Below are 27964 nucleotides of genomic sequence, written 5' to 3'. Positions count from 1 at the left end.
GGGAGAGAGAGAGAGAGAGAGAGAGAGAGAGAGAGAGAGAGAGAGAGAGAAAGAGAGAGATTAGTAACATATCTGGGCACCTAGTAAAAATATCCCAGTGACTTCATCCCCACGCTTGTGTAAACATCACCTCACCAGCCCAGAGAGTTCTACAGGAAAGAAATCTCAATGCCCCTGTGCTGTTCTAAACATAGCCAGTCAGCCGGCGAATGTCTCGCCTCTAAATGCCCTGTCTTACTCGGAAGTCTTTATTTTAATATTTCCCCTCTAAAGAAGTTGCTGAGTGCCTACCACTTTTGTTCAGAATATCCACCTTAGCTCTGATCTGTAGATTTTATAGTGAATACTTTTTAAACAAAAGTATCAAAACAAGTTCTCCTATCACCACCACTTCTCCAGAGCTCTTTATGCAACAAGATGTATTAATTGCTAAAAGCTTGCCAGGGTCAAGTTACTAAATATTGCTGCCAGCACTCTGAACCAACAAAGTTGGTTAATGGTTTTTCTTAGGCACACAGAAGCATAATTTGCAAAAAGAAATTTATCTGTTTCATATAAATGATCATTTTGCCCTCACTATCAACAAAGCAAAGATAATTAAACTTCTGCTTGGTGGAAAGTGTTCCAATACACTATTGGATGGATTAAGTGGATATCAGTGAAGCAGCTAGCAAGAGCGGAAAGGTGTGACCTGTAGATATTGTTGTGTGGTTTTTCCCCAAGCCTCCGAAAACCATCTTAATGAAGAGCAGTTGCATTTTAGTCCGTTGGGGCCACTGAACAACGTAATGTTAAGGATCTTATTTCCTCTATTCTTTGATTTTTCTATTGCTATTATCATAAATCGCAAGCTTTCAGTGTCTGTAGTACAATTGGTGATAGCCACAGTTAGTAGAAATTGGGTTGTCTCTGGGTCTTCAGCCCGTAGGTACGTGCCAAACTTGACATCCCTCTCAGGGATCACTGTCTTCAGTGCTTCTCACACTGCATGGAGATTCAGAGAGACACATCAGGACACAAGCTCATTCTAGCAGTGTGACGTTGAGCACATTATTGAGCTCCTTCATGCCTCATCTCCCTGACCTCTTAAATGTAGACAATAGCCGTGCCTAATGAATTGGCAAAAATAAGTTAACACATGACTATCACTTAGTGTTGCTCAGTGCGTAATAAGGACTCTGTAAGTGTCAACATGAACAATAACCATGTTATTAGTATACTTCATGGCATCCTCCTCCTCCAACCTGGCTTCTCGACTTGGCCAGGTGTGCACATTTCCCTTGCCTGCCCTGCAGAAGATGACCAGCTGTGTTGGCCCCTGCTGCTGTTTCATCTAGCATACTCCTGCCTTGGAAGCCTCGTTCCTCTCTCTGGCAGTGCCCTTATAGTAACCGCACAGCTGAGCCTACAGAGGGCGAAAGGAGGAGGCAGGCCTAGTGGCACAGTCCTGTAACCCCCACGCTTGGGGGGCTGAGGCAGAAGGGCTGAGAGTTCAAGTTTGCCTGGGAAACTCACGGTAAACCCTTACAGGAGGCCAGGGATGTAGTTCAGTGTAGATGACTTGGGTAGCATGGTTGACACCCTAGGTTCAACCTCCTGCACTGTGTACGACAAGAAGACAAGAAAACACTGAAAGAAGATGAAAGAGCCGCATGGAAAGTGTCTAATCTGCACTTCTGCTAGAATTTTTACCTCATTCAGGGATACTTTGTGAATGCTATTTAAAATGGCAGCTCCTGGGCTGAAAGAGATGGCTCAGTGGTTAAGAGCATTGCCTGCTCTTCCAAAGGTTCTGAGTTCAATTCCCAGCAACCACATGGTGGCTCACAACCATCTGTAATGAGGTCTTGTGCCCTCTTCTGGCCTGCAGACAGACACACAGACAGAATATTGTATACATAGTAAATAAATAAATATTTAAAAAAATTTAAAATGGCAGCTCCTTTCCATGTTGTGGCTCTCTAGGCCAGCTGTCTTCAACCTGTGTGTTGTGACCCCGGAGGAGGGTTGAACAACCCTCTGCATACCACATATTTCCATTGAATTTATAACAGTAGCAACATTAGCTAGGAAGCAGCAATGCAGATAATTTTATGGCTGGGGGGGTCAACACAGCATGAGGAACTGTATAAAGGGTCACAGCACTAGGAAGGTTGAGAACCGCTGCTCTAAGCCTTTGCTCTGCCCATTGCTCTCCACAGTAACTGCTGTCATCTGCAGTTGGGCCTATCAGTTAACTGCCCATCTCCTTCCTTCAGAGTGTGAACTCTGGAGAGCAATGACTCTGTGTTACAGTTAAGCAGTGCATGCCTTACATCTGGCAGACTGTGTATCTCTTATCTTAACAAGCAGCCAGTAACCTGGCATGGTGGTATATGATTTGGAATCCCAGCACGTGTGAGGCTGATGCAGGAGGATCACTTTCAGTTCTTGGCTCATCTGGTTTACACAGCAGGACCACATCTTACAAAAGGAGAAAAGGAAAATAGAGTTTGAAAGCAAGTAGGTCAATTACCAAATATAAAGGACTAAGCTTTTAAAGGTAGGTAGGAAACTGTAGGGTTAAGTCTGGTGAAAAGGTCAAACACTATTGTAGACAAGGAGCTTCCTGGGGATCTGAACTTTTATCATAAGGCCGGTGAGCTGTTGTACATGTTTCAGTAGAGTCTCTCACTTCTGGGGTATCATGGTATTTTATCCAGTCCTTTACGTAATTGGATATACCACCTACAGTGACATGTCTGCTTTTTTTTCTAGAATGCCATAGATTGAAGGACAGGAAGCTGGTCCTATTTACTTTTGTCTTTCTAGCATTTAGCTGTCCTCCTCAAAGTTTGTTAAGCAACAATATAAAGTTGAAGTTGTCCCTTTGTATTATCATTACAAACATTAGGTGTGAGATGGATACTGCCCTAACTCCCATATTTGTTCACAGGTGAAGATGATAAAATGGTTGCTTTGAATTCAGATGACACGATGCCAGTTGCATTGATGGAAACCAAGAACCAAGAAGGATTAAGCTATATGGTACTCACCACAAAATGTAGCCAAGGTGAAGACAATTCTGAGAGTCCTCTAGGCCCGAAGGAATCTGGGTCCTGTGGTCTGAAGCAAGATGAGAAGCAACTAGATGCAGACAAAGATTTCGGCCAAGAACCGCAAGTGGCTTCCTGCCCTCCTGGCAGGTCTGGAGGCTTGAACTATGCCTGTCTCACTCACACTGGACAAGGAGACATGTCTGATTAACAGCATCCCGTAAGAGAAACAGCCCTGAGACAGACACCATGTTAAGTTACTCGCAGGAAGGAATAAATGTGTGGCGGTGGTCTATGGCTCTGAACGGATACAGTGATGTTTCTGAATTCTGATCTTGGCTCCAAGAGCCGTTTGGTTTCATTCATAGCATTCCAGTGACCCAATCTTTAGTGGGTTATGAGAGGAACCTTCCTGTCTTCGGAAATCCCAGAAAAATTCTGAAGTCTGGAAAGAAAATACCATGGTCCCTTTCCTGGGCAGCCCTTCCCTTTAAAGCACTGCTTGCTTCGCTGTCTGGGATGCAGTACAAACATCATTGTCAAATGGTTAGGGACAGGAATAGGTCCATTCAAGAACCTGAATGGGGGCTGCGTGGGAGTCTGCTAATGACCACTGTCCTGTGGATGACCTTAAAGAGGATGCAGGAGATGACGAGGAGGGGGGCGCTCCGAGCCACGAGAAATCATCTGGCAGGCTGTTATTCCACTGACATAATCTCTTTAATCACCACTGTAAAATATTCTGTAGTTTTGGAAACTCAGAAGAGCAGCTTTAGGTGTAGTGAAAACAGGACCGTGGAAACCTCTGAATCTCAAAGCTGAGCATTCTGTGACCCTTTGGTGGCATAAAAGTAATCTTGTGATTTAAAAAAAATTTATATATAGTTTTTAGTTTGTGCGTATGAGTGTTTGCCTGCCTGTCTGCATGTGCACCACATGCGTACTTGGTGCTCTCAGAAGCCAGAAGGGAGCGTTGGATCTCCTGGAACTGGAGTTACAGGAGGTTGTGAGCTGCCACAGTGGGTGATGGGAACAAAGCTGGGTCCTCTGGAAGAGCACCCCTTGCTCTTAATTGCTGGCCCTATGCTCTAGCCCCTGTCTGGTGATTTTTCTGCTCCAATTGAAACATTACAAGGACTGTTTGGGGGAAGTGACTGGGATATAGCTCAGTGGAGAGCACTTGACTAGCTGAATGAAGCCCTTAGTTCTGTCCCAGCACCACACACACACACACACACACACACACACACACGTATTCATATTCATATAGTATGATTTTTTTTGTCAGACATGGTTTGTATACAAAATCTAGAATAAGTTATCCTTAAAATTAAATGTAAGTGATTACACACTTTTACTTACAGCTGAGTAATTTGTCTCAGCGACGTGGAAGGACAAACACCTAAATGAGAAGAGCTGGAATGATACTCAGAAAGCGGGTTTGCTTTTGAGGTTGCACAGTGGCATCTTACACCTGAAGTGCTGCCGTATCTACAGCGATGTGGCTAGTCTGTGTGCTCCTCGCTTGCTGTTTAGAGGCAACTAACTGGAACACTTGCTAAAAACTCCTGTGGGAGATTGTAAACCTGCCTCCATCTCTGGTAATCTTTAATGTACCTGGTGCCTGAGAACCTGCACAGGTGACTGGTGGCAGGTGAACACAGAGAAGCGAATGCCTTTGGTTGGGGGTGCACAGCCTTGTAGTTAAGGCACAGAATTTGCATTGCCACACACCTAGGATACTTCTCTCTGTTCATGGAAGCCTCTGTCATTCCTTTAATTAGTCCAGGACACGAGACTCTTTCTTTTCTCTACGAAGACTTCTACACTACTCTCAGAGTGGGAGCCGGCTCATGTCTGCTCCCTCAGAATCTTCAGCAGCAGGAAGGCAAACCTGCACCCTCCTTTCACACCCCCCAAAACCCATGCACCCAGGTTGCTCACTCAGAGTTCATGGCACCAGAGGAGGCAGCAGAAGGAATCTGCCTTGGCTGCTCCTCCTTGATCCCTGCTCTAGGGTCTCCCTTCTTTCTGGGATTCTGCCAGTCACCTCCAAATCCTTTTGGTAAATCCTTCTAAATCGGAGGTATTTCTGTTATCTGTAACTTGGGATTCATTCCGCTAGCTCCACGGAGCTCTGTTTTGGAAAATGCAAATGTGTCTGAGATGCTGAATTAAAATTTACATAATTAAATGAATTAGATTTACAGTACAATATTTTTTTTCACTGTAATTAGAGAATCCACAGATATCTGAAGGCATAGGCAGTACAACTGTCATGTTTCAGCTAAGGAGTTTGCTAACAGTCTTACAACAATTCATAGTAGAAAATACTAGCAGGATCATTTAATTAAAAAAGGTAGTGACTGAAAATCTTGTATGTAAACTGTGTTACAGAGAAAAATAATTGCTGAAATGTAACTTAGTTGTTGATTACATAATTGTAATTCTATCAGTGAAAATCAATTCTGGAAATATTAGAGAGAAAAACAGACAATGGTTAAAAATGTGTGTGTTAAAAGATATTTACTAATGTTCAACAGAAAAATAAAATCTTTAAAAATTTTTCATTTTCAAGGTGTATGACCTGTAAATGTTAGAGATGGAGAAAACAGTGCTTGCAAATACAAAAGCTCTGGGTGGGAAAAGTTTATATGAAAAAGCTGGTTTGATAAATTTAATTTTCTCTTAAATTTGTTTAAGGGAAAGAAATAATCTTTAAGAAAAATCTAAGTATGTTGAAAATGAGAAGTATAATTTATAGGGCTGGAGCAATGACTCTATGGGAGAAAGGCTTGCTAAGCAATCTGAGGGTCTGTTTGGATCCCCAGCGCAAGTGTAAAAAGCTGTGCACGGCACGGTGCCCCTCTGACTCCAACACGGGAGGTGGAGTCAGGAGGACAGCCTAACTGATACAGTGAGTTACAGATTCAGAGGGAAAATGTGTCTCCAAACAAACATGCAGAAAACTAAAAGCAACCAAAAGAGACCAAGGAGTGATTGAAGACATTGGAATGGCCTCTCTCTCTCTGTGTGTGTGTGTGTGTGTGTGAGCATATTCACATCCACTACACACACACACACACACACACACGCATGCACGCACACACACACACACACACACGCATGCACGCACACACACACACATTGCTATAATTCTAATTAAATTCAAGGGCCGGTGAGATGGCTTAGTAATAAAGGTGATAGCTGCCACCAAGCTTAATGATCTGAGTTCTGTCCCTGGGGTTCCACCCAATGGAAGGAAACAACCCACTCCTGAAAACTGTCCTGTAAACTCTTCAAATAGGTGTCATGAAAATAACAGTTTTACTTAGGGTTTTTATGCCCTAAGTTTTACTAGCCACATTTTCCTGGGCCCAGTCACCACTGCTGACCCATCCCAGGCTTTGAAAGCCTGGGACCATTCTATTCTCTCCTGACCCTACTCCTCAGGGCCAGCTTATATTCCAATATTCTGGAAAAGCCTACTCCTAATTCCGTCACCTCTTCCATCTCAGAGTTTCTGCTGTCTTTGTTTTTATATCTCATGTCAGTAACCATGTGTATTACCATTCGTTTTCTATATTTTACCCACACAAATAAATTCCAAATTTCCTGAACATAGGTGGCATCTTCTATCTCTCTGCATATTTTGTAAGGCAAAGTAGGCGTCTATGTTTAGAATGTTATTGGGTAGGCATCTATGTTTAGTATATTATTGGGTAGGCGTCCATGTTTAGTATTGGTGGGTAGGTGTCTATGTTTAGTGTGTTGCTAGGTAGGCATCCAGGTTTAGTATGTTGTTGGGTTGGCATCTATGTTTAATATGTTGTTGGGTAGGTATCCATGTTTAGTATGTTGTTGATAGACTTCATGTTTAGTATGTTTCTGAGAACATTTGAGAACAAGCCCTGGCCCGCAGATCATATGGGGACATCAGAGAATTAGTATAAAGCCAAGAGGACTCCAAAGGAGTCTTTCAACCCTAAGTTGTTTCTGGACAGGGAAGTCAATGGGTAAGTTAGTTGGCGTGGGTTGCTTTGGGCTCACATCAGATGTACACGAGGCATTCTAGAAACTCTGGAAGTAAAGGTAAATGTATAAAACTTACATTTTCATTCTCAACTCACCCAGAGTCTCAAGTCCTCAGAGTGACCCTGTAGGTCTAGGATAAGCCCTTGGCTTCTCTTTGACGCAGTCTCTCTGTGTGAGCTTTCTTTTTGAAGTTGGTCAGGGATACACGGTGCCTGAACCCAATGACCTTTGCCACTCCTCCCAGGTGTTATTTTACTCAATGAGAACTAAGACGCTAGCTCACACCCTCTAAACAGGATTGTGGATATATATTTTTGGGCATGTCTGTTCAGGTTCTTATTCTCAGCACATATAAAAATGAGGTGTACATCTAATATTAATTAGGTACTCTGTAATGTCTCAATACACAGGCCCTCACACACTGCCCTCTAGATTTGTTCTCGTACATGAGCTTGTTTTTATACCTAGAGTAATTGTGGTGGCATAAGTAAAGAAAAATGTAGACAGTCGATGAGCAAACACAGCCTTCCACAGTGTTACAGGGCCCCGATTTCAGAAACTCAGGGAAGGGAGGACTGTTGGGGAAAATCCTCAAACAAAAGATGGTGATATTTGGAGAATACCACTCCCTCTGATGAATTTTATCTTACCAGACCCTTCAGGTCTCTCAGAATGTGTAATTGCCCCGCTTCTCCCCAAAGGAATAACACAGTCCTTTAGGGGATAATGTGAAGAAGGCCTCTTCCTTCCCAGCCACCTGCTCACCCGATTACAGGTGAGACACTGCTGTTCATTGCCAGTAGGCTTCATCCGAAGAAGGGGGCTCTCAGGGTTCACCGGCATGTGCTAGCAGCAGCTGGGGATCGTAGGGAGTGCGTGCAGTGCTGTTGATATAGACACAGCCATGTCAAAGACCCCAGTGCCTCAGACCCGTGGGCCTTGCAGTCTTCCTCCGGGGTGTGGGGGTGGGAGGGGTGGATGAGGCTTAGAAGGAAGGCAAAGCCTTCCTCTGGTCTGTGTGTGGACATTGATCTCATGTGGTGAAAATGTCCACCGTAGTTCTCCCCTCTAGATGTTTCTTGCCTGAAGACTCCTTTGTTATAGTGTCCCCTCCTAGTCAGAGTAACTAAACCGTCTCCTTTTTCTGCTGTACGTAATAACCAGGCCTCTAATAAACAGGACTCCTTGTTTAGCTCTTTGTAATAAACTCTTCCTTGGTTAGCCATATGTGGTAATCCCACCCGGCCCCCGTTCAACTGTATGTAAGAAACATGCTGAGCCTCCTGGGAGCTGTGGCTTTTCCGTCAGAGAGTCCAGACTACCCGATCCCAGATTTTATGTCCATTTGTCTGTGCATCTATCACTTTTTTTAATTTCCTTGTTGCCCCTAGTCAGGGTTCCAGGACCCAAACCACGAAAGGATTTGGCAGGGAATAATGTAAGAATTATGTTCCAAAGCTACCCGGTGAAAATTCACTCATTGGGTGAGATTTTTCATGAACTGAACGTGATGTTATGACCTGGATAAGATTCATGGAGATGAGCCACTTGTGTGGCCTTGGAAGTCTGGAGCCAATAAAAGTCAATGCTATGCCCCATAGGAAGGAAGAGGAAGGAGCAAAAGGGTTGAGGGAGGTGGGGATGCTGGAATGGGCATGCTCTGTGAAGTCAGAATACCTCCCCGAGTCCACTAGTTTATCAGTCTCCAGGAAGTGCTGATAAGTAAGAGAGGCACCTTCCAAAAATCACCAAGAAGCTCAGTAGTTAGCCATATCTACAGACCACAGCTAATGCCAGGGGACAAGGTCCCAGAGCTGGGGCTGCTAATACTCATGGGTGTGGTGTAGGTTTATAGTGATGGTGACCAGATGACTACTTCAGGAGCCCCTGTGAGCTTGATGATGGAGAAGCAAAGTGATTTGCCCAGAAATCCTGGAGGGATTAACTGTAGCGGGAGGACCCCTCCTGTAGTGAGCAGCACCTTCTGGTGGGGGCCCAGATCAAAAGCAGCTGAGGGAGAAGCAAGGTTGCTTTTGCCTGCCCACTTTTGCTCCCTGCTGGCAACTACATCGGCCCCACTGTTACTGCTCCTGCTTTTTCACCAGAACTAGAGTCCAGCTTCTTGGGTTTTCCATTGCCATCTGAAAACATGCAAGTCTCCAGGAGTACCCCAGGCTGGTAGTACCGGGTTGCGGGACACTAAGACATCTGTCCTTATAGAATGAGCCAGTGAGGTTCTCAGCCCCACCCAGCAGGCAGCCAGCCACTGCTGGACTACCAAGTGTGCACTGGGTCAGCCCTATGCAGATGCTTGCCTTCTGCCTTGTGGATCCATTGTACTTTGATTTCTCTCTCTCTAGAGATGAGAGGATTTATTTCTAATTTTTTTATTATTTGACATCTGTAATATTTTATTAAATATTTTTTAAATTTTTTTATTTATTTTGTGTGTGTGTGTGTGTGTGTGTGTGTGTGTGTGTGTGTGTGTGTGTGTGTGTGTGTGTGTGTGTGTGTGAGAGAGAGAGAGAGAGAGAGAGAGAGAGAGAGAGAGAGAGAGAGAGAGAGGAGAGAGAATCTATATGAAAGGAAACATAGAATATTTGTCTTTCTGCATCTGGCTTGTTTTATTTAACATGATCGATCATTTCCGTCCAGCTCCATTCATTTTCCTGCAAATGACATCACCCCGTTCTCCTTCCAGCCAAATGCAGCTCTAATGATTATGTGTACCACATTTTCTCTTTCTTCTGGTGAGCATCTAGGCTGGATCCATATCTTGGCTATGGTGAGTAGTGGGGTAAAGCATGTGGATGTGCCAATGTCTCTGGGGTGCTGTGGCTCAGCTGTCTTCAGGTACCAGCTCTGGCTGTCCTGGAATTCGCTCTGTAGAGCAAGCAGGTTGGCCTTGAACTCACAAAGATCTACCTGCCTCTGTCTCCCAAGTGCTGGGATTAAAGGCGTGTGCCACCACCGCCTGGGCACCTGAGAGCCTGTTCTACTTGTAATTTTCTGTAGGTCCTCCATACTGATTTCCATCCTGGCTACTAAGTTTGTAAGCTTACTCATTCCCATCAACAGTGTGTAAGGGTTTCTCTTCCCCAGCTAGCACTTGCTGTTTGTGCTCCCGAAGACAGCCATTCTGACTGTGGTGAGATCGACTGTCCATATAGTTGGCTTTTGTTTGTTTGTTGTTAAGGTAGGGTTTAGGTCTGGAGAGAAGGCTGGTTTTAACCCACTGGTTAAGAACACTGGTTGCTCCTGGAGAGGACCTGGGTTTGGATCCTGGCACACACATGGTGGCTCACAACCATCTGCAACTCTGGTTCCTGGGGATCTAATTCTCTCTTCTGACCTCCCTGGGCACCAGACATGCAGGCAGAATGCACACATAAAATAAAATTGCCTTTAAAAAAGGGAAGGTCTCATATAGCAGAGCCTGGCTTCCAATCCTGACCTCTTTCCTCCTCTCCCTCCTAAGTTCTGGGGATTATAAATATGTACTACTGTGCCTACCTTGAAGCTGTTTTGTTCATCTCCCTGATGGATAAATATGAACATTTTGTTAATTATTTGTTAAACATTTCTTCTTCTGAGGACTCGATGTCTAATTTGTTTGCCTATTTAGTGATGAGATAATTTGCTTTTTATTGTTCAAGGTTTGGCATTCTTTATAAATTCAAGATATTCATCCCCATCAGATGGGTAGACGGGGAATATTTTCTCTCAATCTGCAGCCTCTCTTCTCCCTTCGGTGACGGTTTCTCTTGCTGGGCAGGAGCCTTTTAATTTCCTGCACTCTCATCCGTCAATCCTCCGTATCCTTTCCGGAACCATTAGAGTCCTTTTCAGAAGTGGTTTCCCTTTGTTTCCTCTGGCAGCCTGAGTCTTCTATTAGGGGGCTTTGATCCATTTGGAAATGATTTTGGTACAGGGTGAGAGATAATAAAGTTTTCTCATGTGTGTTATTTTGGCTTTTTAAAGACAGGAAATATTGTAGCCTGTGCTGTATAAACGGGAAAGGTCCCTCAGAGAAGGAAGAACAAAGATGCAAAAAGAGGCGGTACTGCTGAAGCGACATCTTTGAGGAGAGGACACAGACTGAGGGTCTGTGTCCACGTGTGACCAAGTGGCACTTGACACTCTCTGGCTCTTCCTAAGTGTGACAGGCTCTCCCAGTTCCTTTTAATCAGAGGATTTTCTTAACTGAAGCTGACTTCCAGATTTTCCTTTTTAAAAATTTGTCCTCCAAATCTCAGGTCAAGCTAGATTTTAAAATTTGTTCATACATAATTAAATGGAATATTTTAATGCAATGACAATTTTCTGCAATGGTTGATGGTACCTGCTCAAGTTTAGGGTTAAAAAAAAAAGAGTTAGGAGTCCAGAGTGAGTGAGAAGACTATGGCACTGTGGCGGTCCTGAATTAGGGATGATGTCATTATTTAAGTGCCAAATAGCCAGTCAGATGAGTGACAGGAATTCCCACAAAGGTGTGGTTGCTCACTATGGTCTAGGATGGAGAGAAGGCTTTGCAGAGGAGCAAAAACTTAAACCCTTTGCCACAACCTTCGGATAAGAGAGTGATGAGGCATTTTAATACGATGGGAAGTGGAAACTTACAGAGCCCGTCTGAGAGATTTTAGGACAGACTCCTCTCATCCAGAGCAGCAGACGGCTGTAGCAGCTAAGATTTGGTAGTCTGGTGACTTCTGGGCTCTGTATTATGATCCGCGATACTATCTGATGGTGAATTTATACCCTGCCAAATAAAAGGAGATCATAGCATCCCAGAGCTTTTGCAGCATTCCTACAGACACGAGGGACCAGGCAGCAGCGTTAGGGTGAGAACCAGAGAACCGGGAGGTAATGTGCAAAGCCGTTTTTGTTTTCTTGCGCTTACTTCCGATCCTCTCGTCTCCACCTCCCAAGTGCTGAAACTGCATGTGTGTTTGCCACCATGCCCTTGTATGGTGCTGCAAACGGAACCCAGAACTTGGTGTATGTAGACAACCACGTCGTCTGTCCTATGTGTGTGGGGGGGTGCTTCCACTGTTACCTTTAGAGTTTATTCTAGTTAGAAGAGCAATACTTTGTATGTAATTAAAGTAAGAAATCCTGCTGATTAAGGGGGTGACAAAAATGAAATGTTCATCCCAAACCCACAAAAATATATTTGGTAGCATGACGACGGGAAAAATGTAAATACGGTGAAGCTAGTAATTAAAAAGCATGTTCTGTCCTCCTAATGTTGTTGTCCTTCAGGACAGCGGGCTTTGTGGGGCTTGTGTGTTCTGCTTCAGTTTCCTGAGACCGAACATCTACCACTAACTGGGGGCACAGGCACAGGTGTATAGCCCCACTATTGAAAGTTGTTTCTTTTTTCCTTTTTGCTTTTACTATATTTTATATCTCATGAAAAACGAGAGAGATACCAATACTCCTTGGCAAATTGTCTAATCCTGTTTATAATGACACAATTCTTTATTCAATGACCAACCCCACATTTTCAGTGCATTAAAAAAGGGGGGGGTTATTGCTTTTGCTAATCTGCTAAATAGCTTAAGATCATTAAGTATAAAATTCTGAATGATTTTTCTGGCTAATTCAAGTTGAATATAATTTCAATTATTGGATGGTGAGCTTGTATCCTCCTGAAAACTAGAAGATAGCTTATAGTTACCCCTTATCCCACCCCAGGGTTTGAACCCATTTTCCTGACCTTGTCTACTTGATTAAAAAGAAAGTGTGAGTGAAGAATGTGTTTATAAAAGACACCCTCGAACAAGCAAGAACAAATCATGTGCTTTGTCCCCTATGTGTCTCACCCACACTTATGTGTCGATGTCATTCTGAGTGTGGGGAAGAAACCACCTGAGGTAAAATGAGATTTCAGAGAAAACCAGGGAGACTTCACCTTCACAGCAAAGCACCTCTTGGGCAGTGTTTACAAAGACACCAAGGAATTCCGTAAAATAGCCAGCACAGTGGAATAAATCAGTCACACGATACTGGAGTGAAAGTATCCCATTGCTTTCTGGAGAGGGTTAGTTATGTAGTGAGAAGAATGTGGAAAGAGAAGGCTGGGAGACTACACCTAGCAAAATAGGGAGCAATAACACAATCATTCGGTCTTGTTTTCAGCTACTTCTCAGTAATACCATTTTTGGCACTGGGCCGATAAAGCGGTTCTAAAGAGGAGGTCAAGGCTGCTGTGTGAGAACCGATTTCTGTCAACAAATCCCAATCATCAGTGTTATTTCTACAAAATGTTAGCTTAGAAATGTAAGAGCCTTGGCTTTTTCCTCTCTTGAAGGAAATGCTAGTTTGAAGTGTTCTAATGAAGCTTTCAAATTATAAAGTCAAAGGAAGCATTTCCTATTAGTAAATGCAGGGAGTATAAAATATAAACTCCAACATAAATATTGATAAGATTTGCTAATTAGTAACTGGATTAGTAATTAGTAACTAGAACCACACAATTATTGACAAGGAATCCAATAATAGTTTTGTTTTCTGAATTCAGTGTACTTTTACTGCCGATTTTTTTGTGTTAAGAACAATTGTGTGTGTATGTATATATATATTCATTTACGTATTTTTGACAGGAAGTAGAAATAATCATGAAAAGAATGGACTGGAAAAAAATAGTTCAGCAGTTAGGAGCACTTGCAGAGGACCCAGGGCTCATTCCCAGTACATTCATGGTGGCTCACAACCACCAACGACTCTAGTAAGACGGGGTTCATCTGACTCTGTGGGCACCAAGCACACACATGGAGGCCATGCATGCATGCAATGTGAAACACTCAAATGCAAAGTAAAATGAATAAACCCCCAAAAAATTTAAAAAGCAAGAATGGATTAAGAAAAACCCATCGAAATTAGTGCTTCCTAAGAGATCAAGAAAACAAAACAGAAAAGGAAGCAAGCAGCTGCTGCTTAGGCTAAGGATGGGATTCCAGCAAAGCAAGGAGGACATTTGTTTGGACATCTCAGCTAACAGAAGCTAGCTTTTACCAGATACATGGAAACATTCGCAGAAATGCTATGATCCGAGGGGGGGGGGAATGATGCTCTTGTGAAAAGGTTAGTTTTTGTTTGATTTGAGTTAGTTTCCCCAAATGAAACATTTCAAACGCGCAGTAAATGCTTTACCAAAGTAATGGGTACTCTAGGCAATTACGTACACTTGTGCACATGGGCGTACGCAACTCTAAAGACTAAACACAAGTTCCTCAGCAAAAACACTTGCCTATTTTCCGAATGGGAAACGTGTCTGTGGGAAAGTGAACTTGGCTCAAGAGAGTCACCTCTGCTGTCAGGGCCGCCCTTCCTGAAGGCAGGGCTTGGAGGTCATGGCTGGAAACAACTCCGAGTCCTTCGGGGAGGCTGCCTTGCCTTTTTAGGCTATGAGGGTCTCTCTGTGTTTAGGGTAACATGATTGACAGCTCCACTCCAGCTCCAATTAGCACTCTGTAATTTATTAGCTTCTGCTTTCAGGTTATGTGCTAACTTCACAAATATTTCAACCATGGAAACGGCAGCTATCAAGTGTCTGTTTCCCGATCCAGCCCTTTGGGGCTCCAGTGAAATACAAGGAAATAACGGTACAGTTGGTCCGTCAAGTGAGAATAATCATTTGTCTGTGCCTGTCTGAGGGCATGAGGTCTCTGGTTTCTCTGGTTTCACATGCGTGTGTGTGTGTGTGTGTGTGTGTGTGTGTGTGTGCATGTGTATGCGTGCCTGCATGAGATTTGTGGATAAATAGATTCTTTGGTAAAGACTCAGGAGTACAGTTTTTGTATCACTAGACTTTATTTATGGATGATGAGGAAGAACCTGTTTAAGAAAATATTAAAATTGCTTGCTCAGCCCTTTTGCTCTTATGACTAGCATGACTTCTGTTACGCACAAATAGCAACTGTGGTAATGACGCTGTCATTATAATCCCAGATCTAGGAATATATCATACCTTACAAAGCTCTAGCAAGGAGAAACGGAATATGGGGGTAAAGCGTTTGACAATCAAATATGAACTACTTTTATGTAATTGCCGGCAAACTAAGTAAAGTGAGGTTATAAATGAGTCTCATCTCCCAGCTTTGTTTAAAGTCTTTCAAATATCTTTCCGCTTCCCTCTCATGCTGTGACCTTGTTCTAGGAGCTGCACTGAAAATGGGCTCTATGGAAATGGCACTGATATTAAAAGCCATCTCTCCTTCTTCCTCTAATTCACTGAGTGTTTAATAAAGGCAGCGTGCCTGTTTACTACGGTAGAATTTACGTAGATGCAGTTTCTGAATCTAAGCAAAATGGAGATTAAAATAACATCGAGTTCCTTCCTCCAGTGCAAACTGGCACAGAAAATATAGTGTCCACCCAGAGCAGAGAGCGTGAGTCCCTTCACCCACCAGTTCTAGCCTCCCCTCCCATCCAAGCTGGGAATCAATCATGTTAGAGTTTGCCACCCATTGAAATAGAACTTCAAAGGGGGAAATGAGATAGGATAGCAAATTCTTTTCAACTAAAGGAATAGAGCAGATAGAGTTCCCCTTGCTGGCTGAGTCCATTCTCAGCCAGAGGGCAATGGGCAGGAGGATTACTCGGTGGTGGACAGCAGTCTCTCCCCTTTTCATCACCTCTTCCTTAGCTCAGGCCAAGTGTAGAGGGAGGCTGTGGGTGACCTGGACAGAGTGCCAAAGCTCTGATGGCTGGCGGATCGGAATTTTCTCAGACCCTCAACCAGGTGTAATAAGACATAAAAATACCACACCTGTCTTTTATTGTACCGTCCTTCGTTTTCTTATATTTCTTTTTCCAACTACTAGGACTTTTGGGGTCTTTATGACTATTAATATTAAAGAGACATGCATGGATGTTCTTATTTTCCGTGGAGCCATGGTGGCCTTACAGCGTGCTAGATAGACTTACGAATTCCAAAGTTCTCTTCAACGCTCTCATTATTCAGTCTTTCTCGATCATCCCACACTTGGTATAAAGCAGAATGAAACACCGTCCCTGCCAGGTTGCTGGAGCCTGGGCTGGCTCAGCAGTCTGGATGGGCTGTTCAAGACTGTCCTAAAGGCCAGTTCCAGTGAATGAGTCTCCCCACATGCAACCTGATATTCAGGTCAGATGCAGCTCAGGTAGTTTCAGCAATCAGAACCTCGTGGCTAGGGCAAGGCTTCTGTGGGCTATGGTCACAGCATTTAGGGGTGCTATTGAAGACAGAGCACAGGAAATGAGCCTCCTCCCGTGGGGCATACACAGAGGGGAAATGTGCTGCCAGGAACAGACCATGACACCTTCTTCTATGGCATACTTAATGGCAGATTCTGAGAAGCACACTGGGACTTCGTGCTTAATATTTATGCTTGCATATACCAGTGATCCGTGCCAGTGGAACATGGATTAAAAAATCCACAGAGAAGTCCAGAGTTAATTTTAGTTATTGCTTCAATCCAGCCCTCCATCTCTTGCATGTCTTGGTTAGGTTGGGTGTGAAGAACTTGAGAGCAATGAAGGCTGTTAAATTCTGAAGTATATGAAGAATATTATTATGAAGAATAATAAGCAGTTGCTCTTTCCCGGAGAACACTAGAGACCCGCGCCCGTCTGGAGAGTCTAAAGGCAGTGAGTGTCCTTTGATGGAGTTTATACTATGCCCAGGGACAGCTCTTTTGAGTCCCAGAAGCCTATGTACTCTTCAGTGTCTCTAACTTTGCTTCTTTGCCTCTTTCCCTTCTTTCACAATCCGCTGCAGAGGAGATGAACAGCAAAGAGAAATAAAAGATTTGAGAAGCAGAGATTGCAGTGTGTGGCTGACTAGCCTCCATGCTTGCCTCTCTGTGTTTTTGTTTTGACCCTGCCACATAGATACTTTGTAACTGAGTGAAGGATTTCTCTTCTGTGTGCTGCAAACCTCACAGTGAGAAGGAGGTCATAAGAAATGGCATATAAAATGCGGGACTCTCAACTGAGCTAATCCATCCACAAAGCCTCTAGATCAGTATCTGGTATATGATAAACAACGAACATTACTTATTTGTTATCACAACAGCATGAACCCACAGCGCTTTCTATCGGCATAAAAACAGAGGCTACATTTTTGTGTTGATTAAATCTACTTCACAGTTTTCCAAAAGACAGAGGAAGTGGGTGAGTAACTGACAAGCTTGCACTATGAATAGGGGTCTTTCACAGCTTCTTAGACTATTATCCAAGATGTGTCCTATTTGCCTCTCATATTAAAATGAAGACCAAAAGATATGCTAAAATATTTATGCTTTATCAATGTAGAAAGGGCATGTTGAGCATGATACAGAACGTCTCTCCTAGGCACCTTAATGCAAGAACACAACTAGTTTTGGCACCAACAACAATAAAAAAGAGTTACCAATTTAAAAAGCTCCTCTCTTTGGATTTGGTTCCATAGAAGATATAAAATAGCCAATATCTCAATAATCACCTTAAGATCAGGCAGTGGTGGTACTCGCTTTTAATCCCAGCAGAGGCAGAGGCAGGTGGATCTCTGTGAGTTTGAGGCCAGGCTGGTCTACAGAGTGAGTCCCAGGATGGCCAGGGTCACACATAGAAAACCTGTCTCAAAAAAAGCAAAAATAGGGGCTGGAGAGATGGCTCAGAGGTTAAGAGCATTGCCTGCTCTTCCAAAGGTCCTGAGTTCAATTCCCAGCAACCACATGGTGGCTCACAACCATCTGTTGAGGGTCTGGTGCCCTCTTCTGGCCAGCAGACATACAGACAGACTATTGTATACATAATAAATAAATAAATATAAAAAAAAAAGAAAAAAAAAGCAAAAATACAAACAAAAACCACAAAACACCATAATCAACCAAAGGTTATTTTGTCTAAAGTCTAGGATTTAAGGGCAACTCTTTCCTGCAAATGAATAAATCTGTAGCTGACTAAACGGTCTACCTTGTGGCATCTCTGCTGCTGGTTTCCTGAATATCAACAGAAGAGCTTTTGGCTTCTTTCAGGCATGGTTTCCTCATCCATAAAACAGTGGTGTGTGTTATGACGGTAGAACCATCCCTAACTTCCCATTCCTAGGTGAGGTGAGAGGAGGAAAGTTAATAATGGGAGTTCATAACTCGGTAGTCATTCAGAAAAACAGCACACACACACACATCAGATCGTGATACTATCAGTTATCATATTCTATTAAAACTGAGACATTTATTTTTATGGAACAATGCAGCATTCTCATTATATACATAGACATCAGGAATGTTCTTTTCTTCTTCCTCATCATCTCCAGCTCTGCTCCATGTAGATCCTCTCTTCATCCCAACACAAAAGTTAGCAACCACAAAAAAGTTGTTTTGCTGACTCAGGGGACACCCCTCCTCCTTGTGATTTCGAATCCTTCCCCATAGACAGGTTGTGTGTGTGTGTGTGTGTGTGTGTGTGTGTGTGTGTCCTGTTTGCATTTTCATGGGGGGTGGAGCAGCAGGGTTTGTGGGAGAGAAGGTGGAGCAAAGTTTCTTTTTCCGGGCAAAACGTTCCTTGTAAAAGTAATGCTATATATACATGTTTATATATAATCTATCCAGTGCAATCACAACTGCCCTGCCAGACACTATGAAGTTCCACCTTGGTCGATGTATTTCTGGAGTTTTAAACAGCTGTCTGACAGCAGCTGCATTTCAGTAAGACTTGGGCAGGTGGCTCCAGATCAGCCACTTGCCACTCATAGGCAGGCTGAGGCTTCTGTGTTCACAATTCACAGGAAAGAGTGTGTCTTCTTCTGTCCAGAGTGGATGTAGTGGTGAGGGCATGGGTAAGGTGGGAGGTGGAGGCTGGGTCATGAGGAAGAAGTCTGGCTTCTTTGTACTTCTCTATCATGGTTTTTGTTGCAAATTCATACCAGTGTAAAAATTATTCGCAGCAAAAAGTCTCATTTTCTTCTCTTCCAAGAGTGCTTATAGTACATCAGCCAGCTGAGCAATCTCACCATAGATATTTCCAATGCTTTGGCCAAAAGTCATTAAATGCAACTTAAAAGGGATTAATTTGAGACAACATTTCTGGAAACACAGTTTTTGGTTTTCCCACCATACTGGGAGATTTGAAGTCTCTGCCTTTTCATGTTCCCTCACCCACTAAGCCAAAGACAAATGCTGAGTCCCTGCTGGAGGTCTGAAGACAGAAGGGGGAGGGGAAGCAGATCAGCTCAGAAGATGCCCACTGAGACTAACAAGGACCTGCATACCAAGACCAGAGGCCATTACAAACCCATCTATGTTAGCTCTGGCTGTCACCAATGGAACTACTCAGAGACCAGGAGGAAGGACGGTAGTCTGTCTAAAACCCATCTAGACCGTTGACTTGATCCTGAGTCTACAAACCTGAAAATAAATAAATAAATAAATAAATAAAAGTTGGCATGGCAGGAGGGGGCAGGATACTTAAGGGGGGGTGGAGACAAATGCACCATTTTTCTAACGAAACATACACACTTCATCCACAGCCGGTGGGGTGAGTGTGGAAACTACACACCTCATCCACAGCTGGTGGGGTGAGTGTGAAAACTACACACTTCACCCACAGGACAGGCAGAGTATGGTGAAGCAAAGCTGATGGAGAATTAGAATCTTCATCTGAAGAAAGGGGGAAAGGGCAAAGGCCTAGCCAATACTTGGCCTTATTTTAAACGTTTGTCATTTGCTCTAAAAATCAAAAAGAAGGCAAGCCCTTCAGGTCACCCCAATTTTCACTGGAATGAATGCGCGCATTTGAAGCTCAACTCCAAGATAGTCATCTACGGTCTTTGTATCACCATCAAAACCAGTCTAAATTCTACAGGGCAGTTAAGCTGATGTAAGAGACCCCAGGAGACACCCGTACTCTGGGTCAGTGAAATGCCCTGGCGCCAGAGGCACCACCGGAAGAAGAAACAATGGAGCCTTTTAATAGCATATTTTATTTAACCCAATATCACCAAGAGGCAACTGCTGGACATATTAGAACATGCAAACTCAGTATAAAATGTTAACGAGATGAGGTTTTACATAGTTTTTTTTTTCTTTTGTAGTTTTGGAATTCCAGTGTGTATTATGTCTGACAGCACATCACCGTTCATCCTAGCCACAGGGTAAAAGGCTCAGTAGTCACGTGTGGTTAGTGGCTACGGTTCTGACCAGCGCAGGCTAGAATCTTTCCAGCGAACTTTCTTCAAAGAACAAAAAGAGTCCTCCTCTGTACCACCAAGCAGCCAGGCCGAGGGCAGGGGGCTACTTTCTAGAGACATCTACCCGTAGAAACAAAATGATGGCATGCACTCTCTCAGCCACATGGTCCTGGGGGGTCTCCCAAGGGAAGTCTGGGCGCCTGGGGCTCAGCCCAGAGTCGGGTACAGTGCTGGAGGGCCTGCGGGGAGACTGCACTCCCTCCTCCGCTTACCTGAGTCCACGCTGAGGCCCAGACTCTGGGCCACGTCCCCGGTGGGGCTCACGAAGGGTCCCCCAGGCGCGGCCCACGCGCCTCCCGCCGGCTCGCCCTTGGCGGCGAGCTCGCAGGGCGGATTGCCCGGAGCAGGAGCCGAGGCAGGGGCCAGGCGGCCCGAGCGGCCAGAGGCTGCGGGCATGAGCAGCGGCCCATAGCGCGGATCGAAGTGGGGCGCGTAGACCTCGTGCACGGCTGGCCGCGGGTAGCCTGAGGCTTGCGCTCCCAGGGCGCCGCCCAGAGCGTAGGGATGGTGTGGATGCGGGTGTGCGTGGTGCGGGTGTGCGTGGTGCCAGTCGGCCGCGCCCTGGTGCAGGTGGCCGTGCAGCGCAGCTGGAGAATAGGGGTCGGCGGTGAAGGGCAGCTCCGAGTGTGCGGCGGCCAGAGGACTGCCCAGCGGCGCGGGCACTGGTGCCTGGTACGTGCTGTTCCAGAAGGAGGCGGGGAAGCTGCGCTGGCTCATCGGGAAGGTGCCTTCTGCTGGTCCGGGATGGGAGGAAAGCGAAAAAGGAGTGTCACGGAAGCCGTGCCAGCCTACCGGACCGGGGGCGTAGGGTTCAAGGGCTGGAAGGCTGCGGAGGGGGTAGGGACCGCAGCCTTCACCTCTGGGCGATCTTCTAAGAGACCTGCTGCGGGTGACAGTGAGGCCAGGGCACTGAGAAGTGATGGCTCCCCGAAAGCCTCCCAGAGGACATCTGAATCACCCAGTTTTCTAGATGGGCTAGCAACAAAATTTCTAATGGTGGAGGAAGTCGGAGATTTTAGAAGAAGACAGCTTGTCCTGTCTTCTTTGGTCCAGGGCAGACAGACTCTATCTCTCTTTTCCAAGCTGCAGATGGAGACCCTTGTCTCAGACCCTGTCTGAGGTCTAGTTGTCTCACTTCCTTCTCTCCTGTCTTAACCCTCCCCGCTCCAGAACATGTTCAAGGTAGGTGTCCGTCAGACCGGGACACCAAGGATAGACTTCCGAAGCTTGTTATTAGTGGTGTTATTTTCTAGAGGTCTTTCAAATATTCCTCCTCTCGTGAGAATTCAAGGATATGAGTCAATAATAATAAAAATAACAATAAAGTTAATAATAAATCAGTCATCCGTATTGCTAACAACTCCCTAGATTATGGTAGAATAAGAGAAGGGCGCTTAGGTAGTTTGTTGCCTTTGGTAGAGAAGAGAAAGACATTCAACTCTAAGTCCCTTGTTGCACATCTCCTTTGGTGGAAGGCATAGGTACCACACGCTAGAAAATATAAAGCGACTTGGAAATCACCTTCTGAATGGTGAACAAATGTCTCATTGAAAAATAGTTTAGTCAATGGGAGAGAAATAAGAGGAAGTTTTGTATCGAAAATGAATGCTTCGAAATCTTGTCAAAGGGCAACGTTTGTGCAAAATGACAGATACTACTTTAGGAATAACTAGGGGAGCAATGAGGGCTGCGATTCCCGCACAGATGACAAATGAAAATTCTCTCTCCCCCCCCCCCAAGAAAAATTTCACTTCTCAGCCCAGTTACATGTGAAAGAATGAACTGCCTGAGCCTGTTTATGGATGATTTTCTCAACTTCCGTGTTGTTGGTAACCGAGGAACTGCAGCTAAGGATGGCTCACATGACTGGTCCATGGTTAGAGGAGAGCAGTTCTCTGTAGGGAATGTAGAAAAAGGCTTCTCTCGTTCACGAAACTGTTAGAGTTTTGTTTCTTTGCTATACCACTGGCTTGCATTATCAGAATTTCTGCTTTAAGATTTCTCAAGCATTTGAAGCCTGTCAAAAGGCTGACAAGTTTTAGGAAATACTCTTAAGCAGATTTCGCTTGCAGGGGGAGGTGGGTGGGCAAATTTTCAGAAACTGGGAAGGAGCCTAGTAGATTGTTGGTGGAGGTTCTCCTCCTTTGGGTGTGGGAAACCTCCGGTTTCCACAGGACATCAACAGACATGTCAAATTTTGATGCTTATAGCCATCTCTGGGGATTGTTAGGAGGGCAAGTGTTATTCTAATTTTAGAGACCGGTAAATACTGACCTCCACGAGGTTAAAAGACTTGCCCTAGGTCATAATGCTAGGAATTGGTAGAGCCAATGCACACATCTAAGGGCACCAATTCCAAAGCCAGTTTTTGCCTTTCACTGCTGGCAGGCCACGGCTTTCCTCTGTATTTTTTAGAAGAGCTTGCGCCCACGCCTTTTCCCTCTGCATTGTTATGCCCCCCCTTCAACTGCTGCCCTTCACCCTCTTAAGCTTACTACTTACTCTTTTAGGACCCTGGAGGCAGACTGCAGCAGGCAGATAAACCTTCACCTACCCTTCGCAATGGGGTCCTACTCACCTCTCCAGGGTCCGGAGCTCCTGTGCGCTTTGCTGGTACAGCTGGGGGCGTAGCTGCTAGGCTGGCTCAGGGCCCTACTGAAATGTTCGTCCACCACAGAACTGATGTCCCCCCGGAAGTAGGTGAAGAGGACACATCTGGAGTTGATGTACTCAGCTTCGGGTGGGCGCTCTTTCTCCGGGCTGCCCTCCTCTTCTTTTACACTGGCTGGGGTTTGGTTGGAAAATGAGGAACTCCCACTGGCACTGCTGCTTGGGCTGGCATTGCACTCTTGGGCTTCCTGCATTTTTGAGTAGTAGGCTAGTTTCTAGAAAGAGAAAGAGAGGGGAGAGAGAGAGAGAGAGAGAGAGAGAGAGAGAGAGAGAGAGAGTTAAAAGTCATCTCTGAAGAGATGGTCAGTGTAGGATCATCCTTAAGGTAGCCATTGAGTAATTGGCATCTCTGCCTAAGCTATAAAAACCAGCACAGTTGCCTCTCTGCCTTCAATAGTCCCTAAAGAAAACCTGCCTTCTTTGATACTTTCTTTTCCCAGAATTGCAGGAAAACTGTCTTAAAATGTTGGGGTGAAAAAATCTCAGAAGTCAATGAACTGACGGAACAATCAATCAATCATCAATCAATCAGTTATTCAATAAAACAAAGAGAAAACAAAACAAATGAAGAAAAAGCAAACCAGATTGTGAGGACTGTAAACCGAGTTCATCTTTCAGAGCTGCGCTCAGGGCATATAGATTTTTCCAATCAGTCTGCAAGGATCACGGCGGCACCCAAGTTAAGCTAGCAGTTCTGTACATGAGAACTCAGAGCAGAAACACAAGACACAAGATCAAGCATCCTCATGATGAAACAGAAGAGCTGCAACAATGAACAAAGGGTTCCACATTACACAATCAGGAATGAAGTGCTACGGAAAACAAGAAGGAGTTCCAGGCTCATGACTGGGTAAACTCTGGATCTTTCTAATACATGCAAGTTGATTTTTATATGGGCGCCCACAAAAATCTCTAAAGTCGGGGTCAGTTGTTTGCATTCATTTGATTGGTTTGGGTGCAAAGTTTTCCTACAGCCTAGGCTGGCCTGAAACTTGCCAAGCAGCTGAGAGTGGCCTTGAACTAAGATCTTCCTGTCTCAGCCTTTCAAGTGCTGGGGCTACAGGAGAATTCTCTGTGTTTGTCATTTAAAACAGATCTTTTATGTAAGGAAAGGTCAGCAAAGCATGAGCACACTGGTGTCTCCAAACAGAAGTTATGAAAGGAGTACCGTGAAGAAGGCTGGGATCCTGATGTACTCCTGAGCCAGTCACTGTATCCGTGAAACTTTAAGACTAGATGCAGCTACTGGGAACATCTTAGAAATGAGCCGTGCATTGGTTATAGTGCTAAATCATTTTCAAGGCAGAGGTGGCCTTGAAAGGAAGGGCAGAGGCATACAAAGAGAAGAGATTTTATGTAGTAGACAGGTCTGGGGTACAGGAGGAAAAAGGACCAGCTAGAGGACCTAAGTATCCCTCCTTTTTCAAGTAGATCATCCCACACTGGGAAAGGGCTTCTGGCCTCAGAAGCTGGGGACCCAAAATTCTAATTTTGAGCATTTTCACCACACCCTGAATGCCACGTTCTTGCTTCATTCACCATGAGAAACCATGGCGATTCGTAAACGTAACACAAATTAGGACTTCATATTCTAGGTTGGAAAGTTTGCCCGGGAAGAGGGGGCACCTAAAATAAAATCTATTCATTTTATTATCTGAATATATTGTTGGGGTTTGCAAACAAAATTGTTTAAAGTACTGACGCAAACAACAACAGTTCGTTTCACTGTTCCCTAAAGAGAAGACCAGGTGCTTGCTTTCCAGCCTGGTCCGGAACTCTGACGCCATAGGTGTGTGCTTTTCCTTTCGCCCTGGAATACTGTTCTCAGATTCTGCTACCTTCGCTGTGGACACGGAAGAAAAGAAACAGCAGTTGACAACACACACAGCCCACGGAAAGGAGAAATCAGAAATCTGCAGACTCTAATGAAACTTGGACAGTTTGCAGGAGCGGGGTTAAATGATCTTAAAAATGACTTTGGGCTGTCGCATTCTACCACTTGGGCCCCAGAAGGGTGAGCTCCGGGGGCAGGCTAGTCACACCGGAAAAGGGCTCCCTAGAACTCTGCAAGGCACAGGTCTCAAGGCCAGTGCGGTCTGGCCGGTTTCTCCTGAAAACGAATCCAGCAGTTTCGGAGTTAGTTGCCCCGACCGCCTGAGACCTGAAATGGAAGAGATTATTCCCAGGATGATCGCACGGTTCTCCATCTTAGAACGACAAGGCAGGCTTTTATTTTCTTTTTTGTTTTTATTCTTGCGGCCAAGATTAAAGTTTGAATTTCCCAGCGTGAGCTTTGCGGGAGCCCTGCGCACTCGAACCAAACTTTAGGTAGAAAATTCAGTGGGAACCATCCTCATCTGTTTTCTGGGAAAGCTTAGGTGCATATTAGCACGATTTAGGTGCCCTCCCAGGACAGTAAATGGACCAACTAAAGATAATTAGCTGCGTTCCCGGCATCCCGGCGTCTTTGGCTGCCTGTCTGTCGCTCCTGGCGCTCAGAGGCTCAAGCGACCTTTCGGGTAGCGGTTCTTTCTTTCGTAGTCTGGGGTGCTACACTGGTGCCCGCCCCACCCGAACAGACTCGTACCTGGTGGTAGGGAGTGTATGCGGCTGCGAAATAAGGCTGCGGAGGACCGTAGACCTGGTACATAACATCCAGACAGCTCATGGCTCCCCGCCGCGGAGGCAGCTGAGTGGTTTCTCATCAACGCTGTTTTGGAGGAGCTCAAGGATGCTGCAGCGGCGACGGTGGCGACCGAGCCCCAGAGTCATGGGCCGCGGGGCAGTGCTGGGCTGGGGATGCGGCCAGCTCGCTCCCCTCCCACTCCGCGGTTCCAGCCGGGCCGCGCTCCCGGGCAGAAGCGCCGGGGCTCCCGCTAGTGCGCATTTAAACCCCGCAGCCCCTGGCGCGCTGACGCTGCGAGGGGGCGGGGACCAAAGGACAGCTATGTTTCGGAGAGTTTCCCGGGACTACCTCGCGGGAAGCTTGTGGCCTGGGTGTGAGGGAGTGGATTCTGAAACTGGAGCCCTAGACTTCCCTCCCGGAGTAGCGATTTCCCTCTTCCCTTGTTTCCACGAGGGACAGAGACTGCAGAAACACAGAGATAGAGAAACCTGGAACAGTGATAAACCAGGGTGCAGGTACCGGCAGAGCGCAGGAAAGTGCAGGCAGGTCTTGGGGTAGAACCTCTGCCTGTAGTCCCCAGAAGAGGTTTGGGGAGGGATAGAGCTGTCTTTTGGAATCCCCGCGGTATCAAAGTTGTCACAGATGGGTTAAGAAAGGAGTCACGGGACTCCGCGTGGAAGTGGCAGGCAGTGTTAAGACTTGCTGTCCCATCTCCTGTGCGCTTTCACCAATCCTTGTTCGGGTCCCCAGTACCCCTTCTCCTGTTTTAATTCTTCCTTCTTGGGTCGTTCCTTTTCTCCATTTTAATTTCTATCCCACCCCTTTCTCTTTGATGCTTTCAACGAACCAACTTGATTCCCGTGGATGGCGCCTGTTCTGTGTGAACTACTTTCTAAGATTTCAAAAGCTCCTACCCAGTCCTCTTATGCCAAGCCGGAGTCTCTACCTGGCCCTTTAAAAGTTCTTTAACGTTTAGATCAGGGACTTCCTAGTTCTAAGACGCACCTCAGCACTGCAATCATATAGTACTTAGGTTGTCTCTTTGGTTGGTTATAAAAGCTGTAATGGTCTGTTCCATTTAAGAAGGCAAGACTGTGAACCATGCCCCTTAGTGATACCTTTTCTTGTCAGCGTTCCCAGCGGTGTGGGCTCTTATTGCGGGTGCCGGAGGTGTGTGTGTATGTTCCCGGTGTTTGCTCCAAGCTCCACCAGAAACCCTCCAGGGAGGGGAGATGAGATGTAACAACAGAATCCTCTGTCTTGTCTAAGGGTGAATTGACCCATGGTTACTTCGTGGCAAGATCAAGCGGCAAAAATGTTCTTTAGATGGGAGGAACCTTAGGGAACCGTGGAGAGCCAGTTTTGGGGACGGGGGTGGGGGGGCACAGATGGTAAGCTTCCAGAACCCAGAACCAAGTAATGTATAGATGAAAGTGAGCAGAAACCTTCTTATCTGCCAGATTAAGTCCCATAACTCCGATTCTCTTTCAATTGCGAGCAATTAACTTCTGAAGATATCTCTTTTTTGATAAGAGGAGCATTTGAAATTAAATTGCTGCTTTAATTTAATTGTATTGGAATCTGTATTTTTGCTTTTTGTTTTTCAGAAAGGGGCTCCAATTGAGCTTATATATAGGAAGTCATCCTGGGAGATTCCTCAAGTAACTATAATGTAATGTATAAACGGTGCTGGACCATGAACACACTATAATCCTAACACTTTGCATGCTGAGGAAGGAGGATTACCAGGTTTCAGGCCAGTCTAGTTTACATAACATGTCACCATCTCAGAAAACCAAAATAAATATGAATAATTCAAATAACTTCCCAGTACAGTTTTTAGGGGTGGGGTCGCTCTGGAGTTTTATACTGTGGAGGTGCACAGATGAAAGGACATCCCTCTCAGCTCTCTGCTACTCTTGATCAAAAGAGTTTCAGAAGATGCACACTGTGCCCACCCCTCTCCCCAACCTGGACCACAATCCATTGGATGTGGGAAGCCTTGCTCCTAGATGCCACACCACACTCACTTGCATCAGGTTGACTATTGACTAGGCAAGGCAGGCTGGAAGCTAGGAGCTGACTCAGGTCACATGTCTAAGGACATCTTAGTAGGCCAGGTGATGCAGGCCCAGCTTTTGCTGTGTCCTAACCCAGTTTCAGATGTTCAAATCTCCAATTCTTGAACAGAGAGGGCCCACTTTCAAAGAGTGCTTCTTTAGGAGGCTCTGCTGCACAGAGGTGTGTGTGTGTGTGTGTGTGTGGTAGGAGAGCATGCTGGGGAGGAAGCTGAGAAAAAGGCAGGAAGGATGGGGTTTTTCTGCTTTTGTCCTCCTCACCTAACCTACTCCTTTTTAGAGTAAGGGTTTAGCCACAGATGTT

The 27964-nt window shown here is 45.2% G+C and overlaps 2 protein-coding genes across 3 annotated transcripts in view; one reads left to right on the top strand and one right to left on the bottom strand.

The window, feature by feature from the left end:
- Ros1 (ROS proto-oncogene 1, receptor tyrosine kinase) overlaps positions 1-5517 on the top strand; it is a 124628-nt gene extending 119111 nt beyond the window's left edge. The window contains exon 44 of the mRNA XM_050138197.1: positions 2936-5517. Coding sequence (XP_049994154.1) covers positions 2936-3246 — 311 coding nt within the window. The 3' untranslated portion in view covers positions 3247-5517. The remainder of the gene's footprint in view (positions 1-2935) is intronic.
- Positions 5518-19772: 14255 nt separating this feature from the next.
- On the bottom strand, positions 19773-25789 carry Vgll2 (vestigial like family member 2). 2 transcript variants are annotated; one of them, XM_050138153.1, is made up of 3 exons: positions 25544-25789; positions 22865-23171; positions 19773-21020 (listed from the first exon to the last, which is right to left on the bottom strand). In XM_050138153.1, exons 1-3 carry the CDS (start codon positions 25622-25624, stop codon positions 20434-20436), a joined length of 975 nt encoding a protein of 324 aa, XP_049994110.1. In that variant the 5' UTR covers positions 25625-25789; the 3' UTR covers positions 19773-20433. The 2 variants fall into 2 exon arrangements, with proteins under 2 accessions (XP_049994110.1, XP_049994111.1); XM_050138154.1 differs by having other exon boundaries at positions 19773-21017.
- Between the last annotated feature and the right edge of the window lie 2175 nt (positions 25790-27964).

This window comes from Alexandromys fortis, unplaced genomic scaffold (genome assembly GCF_014885135.2).
Source record: "Alexandromys fortis isolate MF-2015 unplaced genomic scaffold, M_Fortis_MF-2015_v1.1 scaffold_14, whole genome shotgun sequence".
Classification (NCBI taxonomy): Eukaryota; Metazoa; Chordata; class Mammalia; order Rodentia; family Cricetidae; genus Alexandromys; species Alexandromys fortis.
The sequence above is the reverse complement of the archived record's forward strand: the minus strand, read 5'-3'. Positions and strand labels throughout refer to the sequence as shown.